The sequence below is a fragment of the Furipterus horrens genome, unplaced genomic scaffold (genome assembly GCF_987537825.1).
Source record: "Furipterus horrens unplaced genomic scaffold, mFurHor1.1.pri manual_scaffold_9, whole genome shotgun sequence".
Lineage (NCBI taxonomy): Eukaryota > Metazoa > Chordata > Mammalia > Chiroptera > Furipteridae > Furipterus > Furipterus horrens.
The window spans coordinates 68,109,792-68,132,126 of NW_028327179.1; the positions used below are offsets into that span (position 1 = coordinate 68,109,792).

Sequence of the window (22,335 nt, forward strand, 5' to 3'; positions counted from 1 at the left end):
AATGGGCAAAAACTAAAAGCTTTTCCCCTAAGATTAGGAAGAATACAAGGGTGTCTGCTTTAGCCACTGATATACAACATAGTATTGGAAGTTCTAGCCACAGATCAGACAATAAAAAGAAATATTCGGCATCCACATTGGAAAGGAGGGAGTAAAACTCATTATCTGCAGATTACATGATGATGTACATACAAAACCTTATACGCTCCACCAAAAACTACTCTGCCTAATCAGTAAATTTGGCAAAATTGTTGGACACAGTCAATATTCAGAAATTGAAGGCATTTTTGAACACCAGCAATGAAATATCAGAAAGAGAAAGTAAAAAAAAAAAAAATGCTACTTACTATAGCAACAAGAAAAATAAAGTTCCTAGGAATAAACTTAACCAAGGAGGTTAAAGACCTGTTCTTAGAAAACTACGGAACACTGAAGAAAAAAATTAAGGAAGATACAAATAAATGGAAGCATATATCATGTTCAGGGTTTGGAAGAATTAACATTATTAAATCGTCCATATTACCCAAAGCAATCTATAGATTAAATGCAATCCCCATTAAAAATCAATGATATACTTCACAGATATAGAAAATATATTTCAAAAATTTATATGAAATCAAAAATGACCCTGAATAGCCTCAGCAATCTTGAGAAAGAACACAATAGGAGGAATCACAATACCTGATAACAAACTATATTACAAGGCCACTATAATCAAGCCAATTTGGCACTGGCATAAGAACAGACACATAGATCAATGGAACAGAATAGAGAGACTAGAAATAAACCCAGGTCTATATGGTCAATTAATATTTAACAAAGGGAACAAGAGCATAAAATGTTGTAAAAATAGCCTCTTCAAGAAATGGTGTTGGGAGAACTGGAATGGTGCATTAAAAAAAAAAAGAAAAGAAAGAAAGACAAAGAAACTAGACCACCAACTTACACCATATACCAGAATAAACTCAAAATAGATAAAAGACTTAAACATAAGCTGTAACACCATAAAATTTCTCTCGGAAAACATAGGCAATAAAATTTCAGATATCCCACACAGCAATATTTTCACCGATATATCCTCTAAGGCAAGGGAAATAAAAGAAAGCATAACAAATGGGACTACATTAAGTTAAAAAGCATCTGAATAACTAAAGAAAACATCATCAAAAAGAAAAGGGAACCAAACATATGGGAAACCATATTTGTCAATGATATCTCAGACAAGGGTTTGATTTCCACAATCTATAAAGAACTCCTATGACTCAACATCAGAAAGACAAACAATCCAGTTAAAAAATGAGCAAAGGATCTGAACAGACACTTCTCCAAGGAGGACATACAGAGGGCCCATAGACATATGAAAGGATGCTCCACTCACTAGCCATCAGAGAGATGCAAATTAAATCCACAATGAGATACCACCTCACACTGGTCAGAATGGCCATCATTAACTAATCAACAAACAGCAAGTGTTGGGAAGGATGTGGAGAAAAGAGAACTCTAGTTCACTGTTGATAGGAATGCAGACTGGTGCAGCCACTATGGAAAACAGTATAGAATTTCCTCAAAAAACTAAAAATGGAACTGCCTTTTGATCTAGTGATTCTATTGCTGAGATTATACCCAAAGAATCCTGAAATACCAATTAAAAGAACTTAAAACACCCCTATGTTCATAGCAGTGGTATGTATAATACCCAAGTGCTGGAAAGAGCCTAAGTGCCCATCAATAAATGAGTGGATCCAAAAACTATGGCACGTTTACACAATGGAATACTACACAACAGAAAGGAAGCTGGAATACATACCTTTCATGCAGCATAGATGGAACTGGAGAGTATTATGCTATGTGGCATAAGCCAGGTGGTGAAAGACAAATGCCATATAATCTTGTCTATAAGAGAAACTGAATGACTAAACAAACAAATAGCAAAATAGGACCAGAGGCATGGAAACAAGGAATAGACTGATAGTGACCAGAAGGGAGGGGTATAAGGATGTAAAGAAGGGGAAGTGTCTAGTCAAGGAACAGGTATAAATGAACCATAGCCATGGACAACAGGGTAGGGACTGACTATGGAGGGGGCAGGGCAGAGGAGAGTGACATGAGAAAAACGGGACAACTGTAACAGAACAACAATAAAAGACAAATTAGTTAATATGAGGATTTGAAGGTATATGGCTTGCTGTAAGTTAAACACTATTTTCATAACAATAATGATAATAAAGCTAGCTTTTTATAACATTTTCAATATTTTAAAAATCATAATATAATTCTTTAAATGCTAAAATGCACTGACATATGTAAGATAAGATATTAGGATAAAAGTTTATAAGAAGATTGTAGAAAGAGAAACCGCAGACATGCTCCAGAACCCTGAACTTTCCAAGGTTATGAGCTTGGATTCATGTTGTTGTTTTCAGCATTCTCCTAATATGATTGGCTAGTACTAAAACATTAGGGTAAGATGCAAAGAAACCCATAAACTCTATAACTCTATTTTTTCCCAATTGTTCCATAGATTATTGTATGAGAGAGTAGGCTTGGCACTGAGAATTAAATAAAAGGTTAGTGTGTTCTTTTAGCTTTTAATTCTACAAACAGCTCTAGAGTTCCCTTTTTGATTTCTTTTCTGATCCTCCCTCTTTTTTGCCATCTGGCATTTACAATATCACCTTTCCATATTTCCCACCTTTACAAAATGAAAGACTCTCTATGAACTCAGAGACTATAAAGAAACAGGCATATTCAAGGAGTTGAGTTTATTATGGGATGGTCACACAATTTCCTGAAGCTCATCAAAGGCACTCAGTTTTAAAGCCACTACAGAAACAAACGGTGTGTGACTGTGGAAGGTGGTGGCAATTTTTCTATATTGTTGCTGTTGTTGTAAGCAGAACCCCACCACCACCACTGAAGCTTGCATTGTGTAAAATACCAAAAGAAAAAAAAAAGAAAAAAATGAAAAAATGAAAACAAAAAGAAAAACGTATCAACACACGAACCCAGAAATAGTCCTGGTAAAAATTCACAAATATTTCTATAATTGGATAAATGTCTTATCACATTGTTTTTAAATTATTTTTTATCATGTGTTAAAGTCCTCCAGAAATAGAAATTTTCTTCACCTGAGCCTCTTATTTGCCACAAAATTCTAATGTAACGATTTTTAATTGATGTGCCATAAGAATTTTTCAAACATGCAATTCCTGACTGTTTAGTCAGGCATACTGACCTCTTTTACTTTAGATTGTAAAAAAAAGAAAAGAAAAAAAAAGACAACAACCAACACAACAATAGCCATCCAATGTGAGTGAATCAAAATTATACATTTTTTGTCAGTTGGACAAAAAATATATTTTTTTATGTGCCAAAGAATTTCAATAATTAGTTTATGTGTGCTATATCATGAAAAGTGTTGAAAATCAGTGTTCTAAAGGGGAAGAATGTTAGAACATGGGTTACTAAACATATAGATTGTGATCTGTTGATTTGTCATCTTTTATATTGGTTCATTAAATTTGATATATATGTTGTTTAGAAAGGAATTATTAGAGATTGAGCTGCCTCCAATGCCCAGGCTCGGTTGGAAACTTCTCTCTCCAGCAGAAGTTTCACCATCACAGTGGAACAAATTTATCCGGGACACTATTTTGTCTGGGGGGAGAAAGGAGGTGGCTGTTCCTTCTAGTGGAGAAAATGCAAGACCTTCATTACTCATGCCTTTTATTGAGAAAGGTATGCATGGGAGATATAAGGTCAAAATTCATAAATCATCAATTAGCTTTCAGGCACCTGAATTACAGTTGACAGCTACTGATTATAGATATCAATATAGAGGGCAGAGTGACTAGTCTGTGTCAGTGTCAGGGTCTATTAAACATCTTGATGCCACACTGGCATTAGGTGCAAAGTTTCATACATCCTTTGCTACAGATTGTTTATGGTTAACTAGGACATAAGAAAAGCAGAGCAAACTCTAAAGCATAATATGTATTCTTTAAAGCCAATTACAATGGGAACCCGGCAGGGGTGGTGGTGGTTGCTCACAGCTTGAGCTACAATTCTCGAAACCACAAGGAGCAGCTTCCCACAAGAGATGTCTCAGAAAATAATAGAAATGTAGAGTACCTTATCACACAGATAGGTTGAGGGAAAGCAGTGTTACTGAGTCCTTATTAACATTTATTAAGGTACAATTCCTTTGTTAGAAATAGCCAAAAGAACTTGGATTCCAGAAACAATGGTTGGACCCAACCAGAATAAGGTTTTTAATTTTTGTGAAATCAAAAATATTTGAGATCATGTAATTGTGTCAGTTTTATTGGCAAGTAAAACGTGTTGATCTCAGGTTAAATTCCAATTAACCATTGATTCAATTATTCAGTGATATACTGAATATGTCATGTTTTTTTCTCTCCCAATTTTGGAGCAGGTTAGTGAAACAGTTGAAGGAAATTTCTATTTCTGAAGAACTTTAATGTCATTGAATCATTTTAGTTTATATTACAGAGAATTGGATACAGGGAAGATGGATTTAGAGAAAGAGGAACCTAGGACCAAGGACCATTGCACAATGTGTGAGAATAATAATCTAACTTACATGAGCACATGCACATATACACAATTACAACCTTTTTTTTCAGATGGAGTATCTACTTATAAATATCACTCATCTAGAATTGAAGGGTTGGTTTTGTTGTTGTTGTTTTGCACATCCAGCCTACAAAAGACTGTTAGGACTGTGTGTCATTGGGTTCTGGATTACTTATTTTTATCAACTTGTTATTGAGTCTGTCGATGATTTATCTATTTTGTGTTCCTTTTTTTTCTCACTACATGATATTCTCTTGATGGAAAATGAAGATTGCTGTGCCCACTGTATCCTGGCCTGCTTGTTCTGTGAATTCCTGACCCTCTGCAACATTGTCCTGGGACAAGCTTCATGTGGCATCTGCACTTCAGAAGTCTGCTGCTGTTGCTGTGGAGATGAAATGAGGGATGACTGTAACTGCCCTTGTGAAATGGATTGTGGCATCATGGATGCCTGTTGTGAATCATCAGACTGTTTGGAAATCTGTATGGAATGCTGTGGAATTTGTTTTCCTTCATAAATATTTTATCTTTGTGTTAAAACTGGAGAGTGTTTAAAAAAAATTAGTGAAGAAGAAAAGCACATGGTAAGATTCTCATTAAGCAAGCAACCAAATATTTGCACTGTTAATGCATTTAAACTAATCTCAGAAAGTCTTCTTCTTTTTCCCCTCTAACCAAATCTATGTGGTTTAACTACTTTTAAATTTATTAGTAGGATACAATGACTAAGAGACATTTTGACCAAAAAAAGCTGAATGTCTCTCCCTTTTCATACATATTTCTATTTCTTTTAATCAGTCTCAGAAATCTCTTTATCCAAATGCATTATTTCTCACTGGGTACTAAAACCAGACCATTTTTTAAAAAGATGTGTATCTATTAATGGTTAACAATAAACGTTTTTACTTTAAAATAAATGTTGGGAAACAAATCCAAACAATAGTTGGGCACCCATTGTTTATCTGCATGCTCTGTTCTCTACTTTCTCAATTTGTTCAACAGACATTGAGAGCCTACTATGGATCATCTCTTGCTGAGAAGCAGAGATGGATGTCATTCAGTTTCCACCCACAAGAGAATACATTTTAGCAGAGGAAAGGTACCTATAGAAAGTGAACCACAAGGCACACCAAAGTGAGGATTATGATAGAGAGAGACTCAAAAAGGCTATAGAAATACAAAGAAAAGAACAGGTTATATCTGCTGGAATATTCAGAAGGCTTCAAGGAGAATGTGACATTTGAGGAAGCCTCTAAATTCATCTGCTGCTTGAATGATTATTTAGATTTAGAACAAAGTTTTAGGTGAATAACCTGAACTGTGTGTGCCCTTTAGCAGTTAAAGGAAAACTGCCTTAAGTATGTATTTTCTTTAGTTGTAGGGCTATAGCTTTAAAAAAATGATAAAGTTTAATTTAAAAATATGCATTTTATACACATAATTTAACAGTTATAATGAAATTTTAGATAAAAACATAAGGCCTTATTAAAAGCTATATTTTATAAAGAATGTGAAATAGTTTTGACAAATTGCATTTGAAATAGTTGTTTAATATTACAATACCAATATTTTGATTTTGTTTTATTCAAAACCTTTTTTATTTGAGAGCCGTGTGTGTGTGTGTGTGTGTGTGTGTCTGTGTGTTTTTTAAAGGGGGAGGTTGTATGTTTGTTTTGGTTTGTGTCTTAAATGTTATGTTTTATAAACACAGTTAATTTTCAATTAAGCCATCCCAAGCAGTGGGAGACTCAACATCCACTACTGTGACCAAATGTCAGTATTGCAATTTTATGTTAAATTTACCTAATATGGCATATTATAAAACCTTAAGGGTACAAAAATAAGTCAATTACACAAGTAAGTATTATTTATTGAGATAAGAGACTTTGTGTTGCACAGATAAAAGGAAGAAGAAATTTTCACACTATGACCTCTGCCAAATTCTATCTTCCCAAAGTTGCAGCTTGGTTTGATTTAATATAATTTCTTGTAGTAATGTTAAAAAAAAAAAGTGTATTTTTAATTTTTCTGGTTGAATATCAGATTAAGAGTAAAAACAAATGCTTTTTTTTTAGGAAGCTTTTAGCAAACCATGCCTTTTAAGAGAGGTTTTAAATCTAAAGCATGACAATGCCACCTACTTTTTTTTGTTTGTTTGTTATTGTTGTTGTCATTCTTTGAGATGAAACCTAGTTTCTACTTACTTAAATGACTTAAAAACAAAGTTAGAAAGTTCTTGAATCCCCCTTTACACACTTGAACATACACAACTTTAAATTTTCTGGTTTGAATAGAATTCTAGTAATCATCTGTCTTTCTTGTCTAAACAGTGTGTTTCATTTTGTTACATCAAATATAAGAACATGTTTGTACTATTTCTTAGTAACCAGAATTTGAATATTTATGTATACCCAGAATTATCTTAGGTATATATTTTAGGAGGTAAGAGTGTCATCTTTGTATTGACATATAAAGCCTTCTAATGGACCTGAAAATTTTAAACTCTCACTTTTTATCCTGCAAATTTTTCAACTAAATGGTTTGTCTGTATTTAAATATATTCTGCTACTATTCACGATAAAAATATGAGTACTTTTAAAACATTTCTCTGTAAGAGAGAACACTAATATAATTTTTATTTTCATATTTTACCCATATTACTTTTCCTCTATTGTCTACTTTGCAGTCATTTCATAAAATACCTTGTATTATTTTTTTAAATTAAGTGAAAAAATTAGAGTAGGCAAATATGAAGATAGTGTCAATATATTTTAGAATTTCTGTATGTAAAATGTTTTGTTGAATTATATGGCCATCATGACTAAGTTTATAGTTTATAAATGTGGAAACTTAATCTTAAATATTTTTAAGCTCAACCTGTATTATCCTGAATACATTACTTTGAAATAAAAAAAGTTATCTCTCGTTCTTTAGAATACTTTCTAGATATGCCCTATGTATTTGATATTTGAACAAATTCAACTATAATTTTAAAACCTGCGGCTTTTATCTTCTTACTTCCTTTTTTGAAGTTTTTCTAGTCTCCTTATAGAAATCATATGACTTAATACCCATAATGAACTCTGATTCAGATTAGTTTATATTGCAAATCACAGTTGATACATGATTTTGAAACAGTGTTTTTAAAAAGATTCATCGTAAGTCAAAATACAAGTTTTGTACCTTTTTTATTTATTTACTTTGGAATTATTTTCCAATTTATAAACATTAAGGTAATTTTTAAATATATTTTATTGGTTATGCTGTTATAGTTGTCCAAATTTTTCTTCCTTTGCCCCCATCTGCCGGGTAACACCCTCCCTTCCAGCAATGCCCCTCTTAGTTCATGTCCATGGGTCATGCATATAAGTTCTTTGGCTTCTCCATTTCCTATACTATTCTTAACAGCCCCCTGTCTATTTTGTACCTACCAATTATGCTTCTTAATCCCTGCACTTTTTCCCCAGTTCTTCCCTTCCCCTCTCAGCTGATAACCCTCCAAATGATCTCCATATCTCTGATTCTGTTCCTGTTCTGGTTGTTTGTTTAGTTTGTTTTATTAGATTCAGTTATTGATAGTTGTGAGTTTCTTGCCATTTTAATGTTCATACTTTAGATCTTATTTTTCTTAAATAAGTTTCTTTATCATTTCATGTAATAATGGCTTGGTAATGATGAACTTTAGCTTTACCTCGTCTGGGAAGCACTTTATCTCCCCTTCCATTCTAAATGATAGCTTTGCTGGATAGAGTAATCCAGGTTGTAGTCCTTGCTTTTCATCACTTTGAATACTTATTGCCAGTCCCTTCTTGACTACAAACTTTTGGGAGGAGGAAATCAGCTGATAGTCTTGTGGGAATTCCTTTGTAGGTAACTCTCTGCCTTTCTTTTGCTGTTTTAAAGATTCATGTTTTATCTTTAACCTTTAGCTTCTTAATTAGGATGTGTCTTGGTGTGGTCCTATTTGGGTCCAACTTGTTTGGGACTCTGTGCTTCCTGGACTTGTATATCTATTTCCTTTGCCAAATTAGGAAATTTTTCTTTCATTATTTTTTCAAATAAGTTTTCAGTTTTTTGCTCTTCCTCTTCTCCTTCTGGCATCTCTGTGATTAGGATGTTAGTATGTTTGGAGATGTCCCAGAGGCTTTTGATACTCTCCTCAGGTCTTTTTGTTTTGTTTTGTTTTTTAAATTCTTTATGTTTGCTGTTCTGGTTGAATGCTTATTTCTTCCTTATGTTTCAAATCATTGATTTGAATCCCGGCTTCATTTCTTCCATGGTTTGTTCTCTGTAGATTTTTCTTTATTTCACCAATGTAACCTTCATTTTTTCCTTTATGTTATTGCTATGTTCAATGAGTTCTTTGAGCACCCTGATCACCGCTGTTTTGAACTCTGCATTCGATAGATTGGTTATCTCTCTTTTTTTTTTTTTTTTTTTTTTTTTTTTTTTTTAGTTATTTTTCTCTTCTTTCATTTGGGTCAGACCTCTTTGCCACCTCAGTGTGGCAGCTTCCCTGTGTTTGTGTCTGTGTATCAGGTAGAGCTGCTTTGACTCCCTGTTTTAGTTTGGCCTACTAAATTGGCACCTGTAAATTGTGTCGGGTGGAGCCTTAGGTCATCACCAGGGTAGGGCAACCTGCTTCACCACTTTGTCGCTCTGTGTGGGGGAAGTTCTGAGAGGGAACAGTGCCACTGCCTTGGCTTCTGGAGACTTACCCAGCACTTGTCCTGTTTTCAGTTACTTCACCCTCTTCCCATATGCAACTGTTGCCCTTCCAGCTGTTGCATTGGTGCTGAATCCCAGAATGGGTGGGTTTGCATACATTCTAAGACCATGTGGGACCCTTAAGCAGAGTCTCCTGAAAATCCATCAGTTCCTTCTGTTGCCCCAACCCCCACTGGTTTTTACAGCCAGAAGTTGTGGGGATTTATTCCTGGCACTGGAACCCTGGGCTCTGCATTCTGGTCTGGGGCTGGGATCACTCCCAGTATCCACCCCGATTTTTATACACCATCACTGCTGCCTCACCATGCTAAACTGCATCTCCTCGGCTCTCCCCCCATCTTCCCATCTCCACCCCTCCTACACATCTAGATGAATGTGGCTTCTTTAAATTCATGGTTGTCAGACTTCCATACAGTTAGATTTTCTGACAGTTCTTGGTGTCATTTGTTATGAGATTTAGTTGTAATTCTCTCTGGTTGTGCAAGGAAGTGAAGCATTTCTACCTATGCCTCCATCTTGACTGGAAGTCCAAGGTAGTTTTTTTATATGTCCTTAGATTAAATATGAAAGAACTATGAAATTAGTATTAGATTTAATAAATTTTACCTAAAAACAAGTCACCAGAAGTATTTTCACCTAGGTTTTTGGTTGGCTCAATTCTTAAGTAGTAGGAAAGTTTTTACAGTTAGTGCTTAAACCTCCAGTCACTTTAATAAAAGTATTTTTATTTAGAAATATAATAATTTTATTTTCTGTGTTCTTACAGTGTATCAACTATGTCCATTTCTCTCACCTGAAGTAGTCAAGTGTTTCTGTGAACACTTCAAGGATTAACCAAGGCAATCTTATGTAATAACTTTCCATTCTTTATACAAACTTTTATCAGTGCCCTAGATTGCAATGCTATGTCAGTCACTGCCTAACATAAATAAGACTCAAGTCCAAAGGCTTTGTGTCTTACCTTCTTGAATTCCAGTTTAAATGCTTAGATTTACCCAACCAGCTAATGAATAAGTTTATTTATTAATAATATTATGTTTCAAGTTATTCAAGACTTTATGCCCTTTCCAATTACTTGTGATTTGTAGGCCTGTAGGTTTGTTACATCAAATCTGACAGTCAAGGGAAAATTTCATCAAATACTAAAATAGCAATTTTTCTCTTTTACACTAATTAATAAAGCTTGCCATTTTTTTCTTTTGTTTTTCAAAGCTTTTTAATACTTATATAGGTTGATTCCAAATTTAATATTTATATTTTTAAAGCAAAGATTAGGTACTACAAAGAGAGTCCTTTTTACCATTTTCATGCTCCACTATCACCAGTAACTTTTTAGTGACTTCTCTAGGCACCTGAAGAGAGTCCTATAACACTAAGGAAGTTTCAACCTAGGGAGGAAGTTTGGCACTTCCCATGAGAACATTCTTAGTTTCAGTGGTGACACTACTAATATTTACTTGCTTATTTAAGATTTCTCGTAGAGATTTTGGTTAAAATGGAGGGGGTTGTGGATAAGGGATAACATCATACAGCCCTAATGTGGAGGGTGTTTTTGCAAAAATTATGACTGATGACAAATACATAAATCCAAATGTATCTTCGCATTGCAAAATTCCCAGTGAATAACGGCTGCTTCCTCTATTTTAAATGCCTGGGAATTAAGATATTGGCTAAATGATAAAATTTTATTGAAGTCAGTGGTCAATCTGGAGGTGAAAAGGATTATAAGAAAAGCCACAGCCAAGCCCCACATAGAAAGCAGGATCTCTTGGCAAGCAGAAATCTGCACCACCCCATTCTTCATAAAACTGGGACAACAGTATGACATTTTCCATGGGAGCTACAACCATACCTCCCAAGCTGCCTGATGTCAATATGAGTAGTTAGTTTCCTGTCTTCCAACTGACTTTAGCTATTAGTTCTAGTTCAATTGTCTGGTCATCATTTATGACATCTATACCTTATCTCAGTGTTCACTAAAGGAGTCCTGAATTTTGTTGTGAGGTGACGACGAAAAAATAATTTTAGATAACCATCCTTTAACACATAACTGACATGGGATGTATATAACATGTGTGAGTTTCAGTTGAGAAAATAATTTTTAGAAAAATAGTGAAAAACAAATTCAGACAAATTCTAAGTTCAGCTTGAAAAATTGAAAAGGTTCTTAAGTTCTGTCTGATGCATAAAGGGATAGAAGCAAAGGAATTACATTCCAAAGCCAAGAAAGACAGTGTACAAAAGCAGTTGATTCACTTGACATAGTTCATAGCCTTTTGCAAAAGAATAAAAGCCTGTTGAACAGAGAACCAAAAGATCTCATTATAGGATGAAGCAAAGCCCTATTAAAGCTTGTGCACTAGTAACTATGTCTAAAAACAGCCTGCTGTTTTATATTGAACCAATACATTTCTTGGTAGGTTACTGTGTAAAAAGGTACGGAGCCTGTCTGCTGGATGCTATGCCAATTACAGATGTGGTAGAGTGGTGTCAAACACTTACAAATAGTTAGAATCTCAAGCAATCTACAGTGAAACAAAAATTTTAAAATGTCATCTCAAAACCTAGAAAGCATAGTTCATCCTGTGTGTCTGACTCTTAAAGAGTCCTGAGATCACCTTTATACTATAATTTAATGTGGATGCCTTGATCAGAATGCATAGTTATTTCAGGGACTTGAATAGTTACTGTGAGTTAAGGAGAATATCTTTCAAAAGTAACAACTTCAGATGACAAGACATCTGTGATCAGCTCTGCAGAAATTGTGTTTTCTTGGTGTTGAGGTGAAGAAGGAAGAAAATATCCATGAATACATATTTTATTAGATTTTGTTAGATCAACAGAAAGAATAATGGGGCATATTTACACAATTACACTTTAGTAAACTATTATGCCAAATTAACTATAATACATATTCTGGTAAAAAGTAAATTAAATTGCAATCCAAAAGCAATTTGACCGCTAAGGACATTTTTTACCTTATTATTCACAAACTAATTTATAAAATTAAATTTTAATCACTAAAGGAAGTGAAGCAATGGTGAGAATCAGAATTACACATTAGTTAAAGCAACGATATGCATTTCTTTTATTCAAACTCAGTGCTTAAAAAAGAACAAATCCATCATCTTGAAATTTGACTTGTAGGTTGACATTAAAAATAATATGAGTAGAATTTTCAGTAGTGTAAGCACAAAACTAGTTCAAGTTGTGTCACTCTCAATTATTGTACTCAGGTGGTGTGCCCATTAAAATTCCCACTTGTGGGTTTCACTCACTATGCAAATGGGGTCATTACCTGGAGAATTTAATTGGTTATGACACTGGGAGTAAGACTTTCCCTTTTAAAATAAACCTACCCACACTCATTTTCACTAGAAATTTGATTGTTATATATACACTGAATTGTTTTGCTCTCTAAATATTTATTAAAATTAGACTCTTTGCTTACTTTTTACAAATAATTCAAAGTTGATCCAAATTAATTTTGTATGGTTTTATTTGTTAGTCTAGAAGTCTAGTTGGAATGAATCTTTTGTAAGTCATATTATCAAAATACTATTAAAAACTTTTTTATACTTCACACCACCCATCACATGGATGCATTTCTTTTAAAGATTTTAATCATTTAATAGCATTTGAGAGGCTTCTCCAATTTTTCTCCCTTTAAAAAATGTACAGCTACTTCCTGGGTGTATAATAGATATAATATTGCTAAGTAACCATATAAAACTTGCAAAGTCTTTATTTGCACTGATAAGGTGGAAAAAGGACATTAAGGTGATAGTCAGAATTAGTTCTAGAGACACTTCCACACAGAGCCATAAGACAACTGAATTTAAGGAGAACAAACATCTAGACTTATCAGGGTGTTCACTTCATAGGGTATATAAATGTCTAATCACTATGTTAAACACCTGAAACAAATATAATATCACATGTCAACTGTAACTGAAAAATAAGTTTAAAAAGTAAAGAGGAAAGACAACAAATCAGTGTAAAAGTGTAGCTCTTCATATATCTACTACTTGTTTCATTAATTATGGTGATTTCAACTAAAGAAAACCTGAGTTTATAAGCTACCCTAACAAGACTATTGATAATGTCCTGAATGTAAAATAAACATTGAAATTGCAGTGTGGTTTAGTGCATAAAATATTAAACTGGGACTGGTGATTGATGGGGGGAAGAGGGTATAAGAGCACTAAATGATAAAAGAAAAAATACAATAAAGATTACATTAAAAAATTTTAAAAGGTTGGAAACCACTTGTATTCTGTTTCCCTGATGCAGTCATCTAATCTTGACTATTTTGATTGTCATACCACCTCAAGGTGTGATGTTTCATGATTAGACCAATATAAGGTGTTTAAAAATTCAAAAATATATACTAAAATTGGCAACTGAAAATTTAGTTCCCAGAAACTCACTTTACAACCAGTTCCCCGAGTTAACTTGAAGTGGGGACAGGATTGCTATAACTATTAATGATATAATCTCAGGGAAGCACTAACAATTCCTTGAAAAAGAGAGCTATGCATTCTAAATTTTTTATTAGTTTAGCTGGACTTAAAGATAATATTTCCCTTTGATGTAAAAAGAAATATTCTAAAAGTAAAGAAAAAAATAATTCCAAGGGTTGTGGAAGAAGAAATACTACAAAGTCATAACTGGACTATTGGGCAAGATTTTTAACATCTATAACTATGGGAAAATTCCCATGGAATATCAAATATGGATCCAAGTCTCTAACAGTCATTTTCCTATGATATTTCTAATTGTGCCCAGAGGATAAAAAGGAGTTGGTGCATCTAATAAATATAATAACTTACATGCACAAAGTTCTCTTTGAAGTTAATAGGACCTATGGAAAGGGGAGTATGCACCATAAAAATGGAGTGCAGCAGAATATAGTCCTTTCTTTTTAATATGCAGTGGTATTGTGACACATTAGGGTTTTCCTACTGCTTATTTCTTCTTTGTATGTGATGATTAAGTTGTGTGAAGTGCTCCATATGTAGAGGAAAGATAGCCAAAAAGAGAGGATGTGATAGTGCCTGACATTTGTTGAGCTTGTTTAACTTTTCAAGAGGAAATCATATCCATTTTCTCATTTGATCTTCACAATCCTATGAACCATCTAGTATATATATTTTTACTTCCACATCACAGATGAGAAAATTGGGAAAGATTTTGTACGTTTATTTCATAAAGTAACACAGTTCCTAATAGACTTAAGAAATTGATTTTTAGTTCCAGATCTTTCTATGAGAATGGCATATTTCTTAAATTATCTTACATATAACAATATAATAAATCATTTAATCACCACTGCTTGGCTTAAAGCTGAGGTGGGGATGTGGGGATTTTAAGCCTGCTCCATCTCTTCTTGTCTCCTATCTTTTCTCACCTGAGTGGGTATCATGACTGGGGCTGTAAGAGAGGCTGAATTCATAGTTACCGTGCTACTTCTCTCTCCTTTCTTTCTTTTTTAAAAAGTAGATTTTATTGATTATGCTGTTACAGTTGTCCCAACTTATTTTCCCTTTGCTTCTCTCCACCCAGTACCCCCTTTCCCTCCAGCAATCCCACCCCCCTAAGTTCATGTCCATGGGTCGTGCATATAAGTTCTTTGGCTTCACCCTTTCCTATATTATTCTTAACCTTCCCCTGTTTATTTTGTACCTACCAATTACACTTCTTAATCCTGCACCATTTCTCCCACTTCCCCCTCCCAGCTGATAACCCTCCAAATCATCCCTATACCTATGATTCTGTTCCTATTCTGGTTTGCTTAGTTGGATTTTGTTTTTATTTTTTAGATTCTGTTGTTGATAGTTGTGAGTCTGATGTCATTTTAATGTTCATAGTTTTAATGTTCTGATCTTCTTTTTCTTAAATAAGGCCCTTTAACATTTAATAATGGCTTGGTGATGATGAACTCCTTTAGCTTTACCTTGTCTGGGAAGCACTTTATCTGCCCTTCCATTCTAAATGATAGCTTTGCTGGATAGAGTAACCTTGGTTGTAAGTCCTGCTTTTCAAAACTTTGAATATTCCTTTCCAGTCCCTTCTTGCCTGCAGTTTCTTTTGAGAAATCAGCTCATAGCCTTATAGGAACCTCTTTGTAGATAACTCTCTTATTCTTTCTTGTTGCTTTTAAGATTATCTCTTTAACCTTTAGCATTTTAATTATGTGTCTTCACGTGGTCCTCTTTGGGACTAGCTTGTTTTGAACCCTCTATGCTTCCTGGACTTGTATGTCTATTTCCTTCACCAAATTTGGGAAGTTTTCTTTCATTATTTTTTCACATATGTTTTCAATTTCTTGCTCTTTTTCTCTTTCTGGCAACCCTATAATTTGGACATTGGCATGTTTAAACTTGTCCCTGAGGTTTCTAAGCCTCTCCATGTTTTCTTTGATTCTTGTTTCCTCATTCTGTACTGGTTGACTGTTTATTTCTTCCTTATGTTCCAAATCATTGATCTGAACTCTGTTTTCCTTCCCTTCACCATTGGTTTTGTGTGGATTTTCCTTCATTTCACTTAGCTTAACCTTCACTTCCTCCCTTACACGTTTGCCATACTTAGCATATCTGTCAAGTCTGTGAGTATCTTTATCACCAGTGTTTAGAACTCTGCATCTGTTAAGTTTGCTATCTCCTTGTTGCTTAGTTTTCCCACTGGAACCTTGATCTGTTCCCTGTTTGGGGCAACACTTCTCTGTCTCAACTTGAGAGTCTCCTGTGTTTTCCTCTTTGTCTTAGGTAGAGCTGTCGTACCTGTTACGTTGTAAGGGGCAGAGCTTTAGGTATTCGACAGTATGGAGTGACCCATTTCACCATGTTGTGGAGCTGTATGTTGAGAAGGGGTCTGAGAGGGAACAATGTCACTTGCTCAGCACTTGTCCCTTTTCCAGGCACTTCTCTCACTTCTCTCTCTAGCTATTGCTCTGGCCATGGTTCCCAGAGTGGGTGGGTCTGTGAATGTTCTAGGACCATGAGGACCCTTTGAAAAAGCAGACTCTGCTGAGAGACCATCAGTTTCTTCCTCCACTTCAGCCCCCACTGGTTTTCAGAGTCAGAAGCAATGAGGCTTTATATTCCCCAGCACTGGAACCATGAACTGTGAGGTCTGGTCTGGTGCTGAGAGCATTCCCCAGGTATCCTTCCCTACTTTTTAAAAATGTGTTACTATACTTTCCATTGTCCTGCTGCTGCTGCTGCTGCTGCTGCCACTACAGTTGCCACCACTCTGCTTCCTCTCTATCCTAGCTCCGCCCTTCTTACCTGTTTGGCTGAGTATTTCTTTTTTATATTTTTGTTTGTTGGGATTCCATGCAGTTTGATGTTCTGGAACGTCTGGTGGTCTCCATTTTCTTGTTTTTGTTTTTTAATATGCTTTATTGTTTATGTTATTACAGTTGTCCCAATTTCTTTTCCCTTTGTCCCCCTCTACCCCCTCCTTTCAGTTGTCCCCCAACTTAGTCTGTGCCCATTGGTTGTGCATATAGTTCTTATCTACATCTTCCTGTTACTCCACTCCCTCCTACTATGCTTCTTAATTCTTGTATCATCTCCCCCACTTTCCCCCTTCCCCCTCCCCATTGACCTGCCCCCAAAATGTTCCCAGTACCTATAATTCCTTTCACACTCCTGTTGCCTACTTAGTCTGCTTTTGTTTCAATTCCCTAGCTTCGATTTTGGTTGTTGTGATAGTTTTCATTTTAATGTCCATAGTTTTGATCCTCCTTCTAAACAAGTCCCTTTAACATTTCATATAACAGTGGTTTGGATCTGATGAACTCCTTCAGTTTTACTTTGTCCTGGAAGCATTTTCTCTGCCCGTCTATTCTGAACGACAGCTTCGCTGGATAGAGTAAAAGTGGTTGTAGGTTTTTGCTTTCTGTTACTTTGAATATTTCTTGCGAGTCCCTTCTTGCCTGCAAAATTTCTTTTGAGAAATCAGCTGATAGTCTTAATGGGACCCCTTTGTACATAATTCTTCTCTTCTCTCTTGCTGTTTTTAAGATTTTCTCTTTATCCTTAATTTTTGACATTTTGATTATAATGTGTCTTGGTGTGGTTCTCCCTGGGTCCGGTTTTTTTTTAACTCTCTGTGCTTCCTGGACCTGTAAGTCTATTTCCTTCCCTAAGTTAGAGAAGTTCTGCCTCAATATATTTTCACATAATTTTTTAATTTCTAGTTCTTCATCTTCTGGCAGCCCTATGATTGAATGTTGGCCCACTTATAGCTGTCTGATAAGTTTCTGAGTCTCTCCTCATTTTCCTCATTTCTCGTTTCCTCTTTCTGCACTGGTTGACTTTGTTCCTTCCCTATGTTCCGATTTGTTGATTTGATCCCTGGTTTTCTTGCCCTCACCACTAGTTTTGTATGTGTTTTTGTTCATTTCAGCAGGACTAACCTTCATTCCTTCCCCATCTTTGTTTAAGGTGTGCTGTTAGGTCAGTAAGCATTTTTACAACCAAAGCTCTGAACTGAGCCTCAGAAAGATTTCCTATCTGCTGCTTCGTTAGATTAGATATTTGCTATCTGGTCAGCTGCATCACCGGGATCTCTATCATGATCTGTGCCATCCTGACCATTTTGTGTTTACCTTTGATTCCTGGGCAGGGCTGTCACACCTCCTATGCTATAGGGGGCGGAGCCCTGTGCACTCATCATAACTGGGAGACCCATCCCATGACGCTGTGGCATTTTCTGCAGGGGTGGGGGTCCAAGATGGATTCCTGCTGTTCATTCTCTGCAGAGAGACTGGGAGCCTCCTCCTCCATCCCCACCCTCTCCAGGCATCACAATCCAAGGCAATGGAGGTCCGCCTTCTCCAGCTTTGGAATAGCAAGATGATGGGTCTGGTCTGCAGCCAAGGGTGCTCCCCAGGCGCTTCTTACCTCTCTCTAAATATGGCTGTCTGTGCTTACTGCTCTCCTGCCTCCATCGCTGCTGCTCCTGCACACAGCACAGCTTGAACTCTCCTCCCCTGTTTTGCCCCTCCTACCTGTCTGGATGAGCACCACTTCTTTATTACTTCATATATTGGACTTCTATTTATTTTCTGGAACTTCTGGTTATTCTGGTTTTGCAGAAGTTGTATTCCTTCTTAGTTGTGGAGGGAGGTGGAGGGTATCAGTCTAGGCTTCCATCTTGGCCAGAAGTCTCCTGTGTTTGTTTGCTTCCATGTCTCAGGGAAAGCTGTTGCTCCTACTACATTGTAAGGGGTGGATCCTTAGGTATTCTTCAGTAATGGGTGACCTGTTTCACCACGTAGTGGCACTGTATGCAGGGGAGGGGTCTGAGAAGGAACAATTTCGCTTTCCCAGCACTCACCCCCTTTCCAGGTATGTTACAGAACCCCTGGGCTGCTCCAATTGGAAACAAACCCATGGGCTCTTTAGTTAGGGGTCCAATTGCCTGCCTCCAGAATTACAACTCTTAATACTTCAGTTGAGTGAAAAGAAAATTGTTTATTTAATAGTTACACATATTCTTGCCTCCCCCCTACCAAACCTAGCCAGTTTTAGGAAGGTCAGAAACACCATTTCACTACTTCCCAAACACAGTTCAGCTTTACCAGCAGCTGCCAATCATTCAATCTGATTGGGGAGGTCCTTTCTGTGCTGTGGTGTCCTTCAGCTCTCAATACAAAACCGCTGGGATTCTCAGCCTCCTTGCAAACTGTCTTCTTTCTGTAAACCACATAGATCTCCTCTCCTTCTCCAGAGCACCCCTGCGAACACCCGCCAGGGAGGGAGACAGCCCCAGAGCGCGCCCCCCCTAAAGTGTTCGCAGCTGCCTATATATCCCTGACTGCGTCCTCTGACGCAGTGGGTGTTGCCAACAGTTCTGACCATTTACAGAACCCCACATAGGCTCTGTGTGCTTTTCATACCATCCCCTGGTTCAAGACTCCTCCCATCCACCTGACGCCTTGGAAGCATCCAAGCAATTTTGCATAATGAAAGACACCAGCCACCAGCCTCAGGTGTGTGGAGGCATTCTGAAAGCTGCTTCCTTCTTCCCATCCCCCAGCCGCAAACTCTGGGGATTTTTGGACTCCCCTGTTTCTGTAACAGGCACTTCTCCCACTTCCGCACCGAACTGGTGCTCCTCTTGCTGCTGCCCTGGCCATTGTCTCACAGTGGGTGGGTCTGCAGATGTTCTAGGTCTGTGAGGGCCCTTTAAACAAGCAGACTCTGCTGAGAGACTGGCAGCTTCCACCTCCATCCCAACCCCCACTGGTCTGCACAGTCAAAAGCAATGAGGCTTGATTTTCCCCGGTGCTGGGACAGTGAGCTGCGAGGTCTGGTGAGGAGCTGGGAATGCTCCCCACATGTCCTTCCTGGCTTTTTAAAACATGTAACTGTTCTTTCTGCTGGCCTGCTGCTATTGCCACGACTGCCACCACCACACCGCGTCCTCTCTGCTCCGGCTCCACCCCTCCTCCCTGTCTGGATGAGTATTTCTTCTTTATATCTTTGTTTGCTGAACTTCCATTCACTTTGATTTTCTGGAACTTCTGGTTGTTTCTAGTTTTGAGGTAGTTGTATTCCCTCTTAGTTGTGGGTGGAGATTCTGTGTGTCTACCTACACCTCCATCTTGGTCAGAAGTCACCATTTCTCTCTTATTGCATGTGTTGACCTAAAATTTTTCGCTGTCTTGCGCCTATTTACCAATGATGGTCTTTTTTTTTTTTCCAAGATGGATAAGGAATCAAGAATTATATATTTTTCCCAAGACTGTATACCAGTCATTCTTCATTTGTCTCTGCAGATGGGTTCAGTGTCTCTGCCTCCTCTGTCCCAGGCTCCCTTGCTTTCTGATTTCCAGTTTGCTCTGGCTGATGGCACATACAGGAACTCAGAACGTGGGAGGATAGAGAGAGGGCAAAGTATTGATTTCTGCCTCACTAATTTCTGGGCAGTGATTTTCCACAACCTACCACCCGTTCCTCCATACAAGAAGCTCCTGTTCAGCAACTGCTCTCCTACATCGACACCTTCCTGGTTTTGCCCCTTCAGGCATAGAGGAGTACTGTTTCCAACACTGTTGCTCATTCCTGGTACTTCAAATTCCCTTTTTGGTTACCTTACAACTGATTGCTCTTCTGCAAACAGTCCCTTTCATCAAATGCTCTTTAAATAAGCCATTTGAATGAGCCATTTGTTTCTTTCCAGTACTCTGTCTAATAAGGTAGTAAGAAAGATTGAGTTTATATGTACACAAATGCACATGTTTTCTTAATCCCACCTTGTAACCATGTATTTCTAAGATTTAGCAAAATAATGTAAATCCTGGTGGTCTCTTTTTTTTATGTTTAAAAAAATTAATTAATTTTTGTGAGGGACCCCCGCTTTGTAACAATTCCCCCCTCTCAGAGTTAAGACCATTTATAATCTTATAAAGGACAATGGGGGAAGGTCTCGTCCTCCTCTAGCTGCTTCAAGCTGGACATGGTCATCGTTCTACCTACCCTTGAGTCCAGAAATCCCTAATAAGTGTAGGGGTGTGGAGAGGAGGGTGGCCTTTCCACATAGGGAAGGATCTTGCAGACTCCATGTTATTTGGCTTTCCCCGGGCAACAACATGCTTGGTTAAAAAAGCTGACACCCTTGTTGTATTCTGAGGGCAACGGATTTGGCAACAGGGTTAAAAGGCATCATTAAAACCATTAACACTAGATGACAAAAGGCAGGGATTAATTAATTTTTCAATGTCCCACATTAGGAAAAAAAAAAGGTTTTTTTGGAAGAAGGTGTGCAAGGCACATCACCCCTGTCTAAAGCCATTTTTCCCATTATACTTAGTTGGGGCTGAGGGGAGTATTTTAGGCTTCCCCTCTCAGACCTCTGGGCCCTTGCTGTCCAAACCATTACAATAAAAAAGAGAAACCAGTTTTAAAGTGAAGCCCACAGACCACCCTGTCCTTCACTAACTGAACCACTTTGTTCAGCCAAAACGTTGAGTCTCAGGAGGCAGCAATGCAGACATGATTAAGTGAGGCCTATGTGTACAGATAATCACTCAGGTAATGAGATTATGGGCTTATGCCCTATGAGAAAAGAACACACATGTTAATTTATGCAACATAACCCACAAACCAATTTCTAGGTTTGCTAGACTGTCTTACTAAGAAGACATCCATTTGCAAAGCATTTGAAGTTCTTGCCTGTAAATTAAGCATCTTTGATGACATCACAGACCTGGTTTAACTTTCAAATGAAAACAAACTTTAAATGAAAGTAAACTTGAAAGGCAGTTAGCTGCATTAGTTTATAGTCTATCACTAAGCATTTTGATTTTCCATGAATTACGATTTTCTCCTTAAGATTACTCTCCTTGTCATTAAAGGGACTGCATTAAGTCCAGTTTTAATTTATCCTATTTGTTTCCATAAATACAAGAGCAGCAAATGATCACATATGACCTTTAAGTCTGCTTTGCTGGAACTTACACAAGGAACATTTAGGGTGACATTCAGTCTGCCCTCAGGGCACAGAAGCTGAGCCACATACCTGCCATTCAGCCTTGCCTGTAAACACCTGTATTTTCCAAGTCCTTCAAGTTTTTTATTGTGCCTTAAGGTTCCTTCTAGCCATCTTTGAGAAGAGCACCCTTCATTACTTCTCTGGAAAGATTGTCATAAACTGAACAACCAACCAAGTTACCAGGCCTTTTTTCTTGTGGGCTTTTATTACCTTCAAAAGTCAATCCCAGTTTCTTGGGGTTTTTTGGTAACAACCAAAAACCCAGGCATGCCTCCGTTAGGCATGACATTGCAGTCAAAGTCTTGGTTAGCAAAATCTCTATTAACAACTGGTCTTATTAGTTTTATGCAAAAAATCTTATGTCATTACTTACTTCTTCAGAATGCCAAAATCTGTAGAGATCAGGTAGGGAGAAAAATATACAGTGTGAAGGAAAATCCTTGTCCTTATAATATTAACTAAAATTGCACTTTCATGCTTTAGATTTCCTTTTGTTCACTCCCC

The 22,335-nt window shown here is 36.9% G+C and overlaps 1 protein-coding gene across 1 annotated transcript in view; it reads left to right on the forward strand.

The window, feature by feature from the left end:
* MDFIC (MyoD family inhibitor domain containing) overlaps positions 1–6,746 on the forward strand; it is a 141,487-nt gene extending 134,741 nt beyond the window's left edge. The window contains exon 5 of the mRNA XM_090286765.1: positions 4,867–6,746. Within this exon, the coding sequence (XP_090142891.1) occupies positions 4,867–5,114 (248 nt within the window). The 3' untranslated portion in view covers positions 5,115–6,746. The remainder of the gene's footprint in view (positions 1–4,866) is intronic.
* The last annotated feature ends 15,589 nt before the right edge of the window (positions 6,747–22,335 follow it).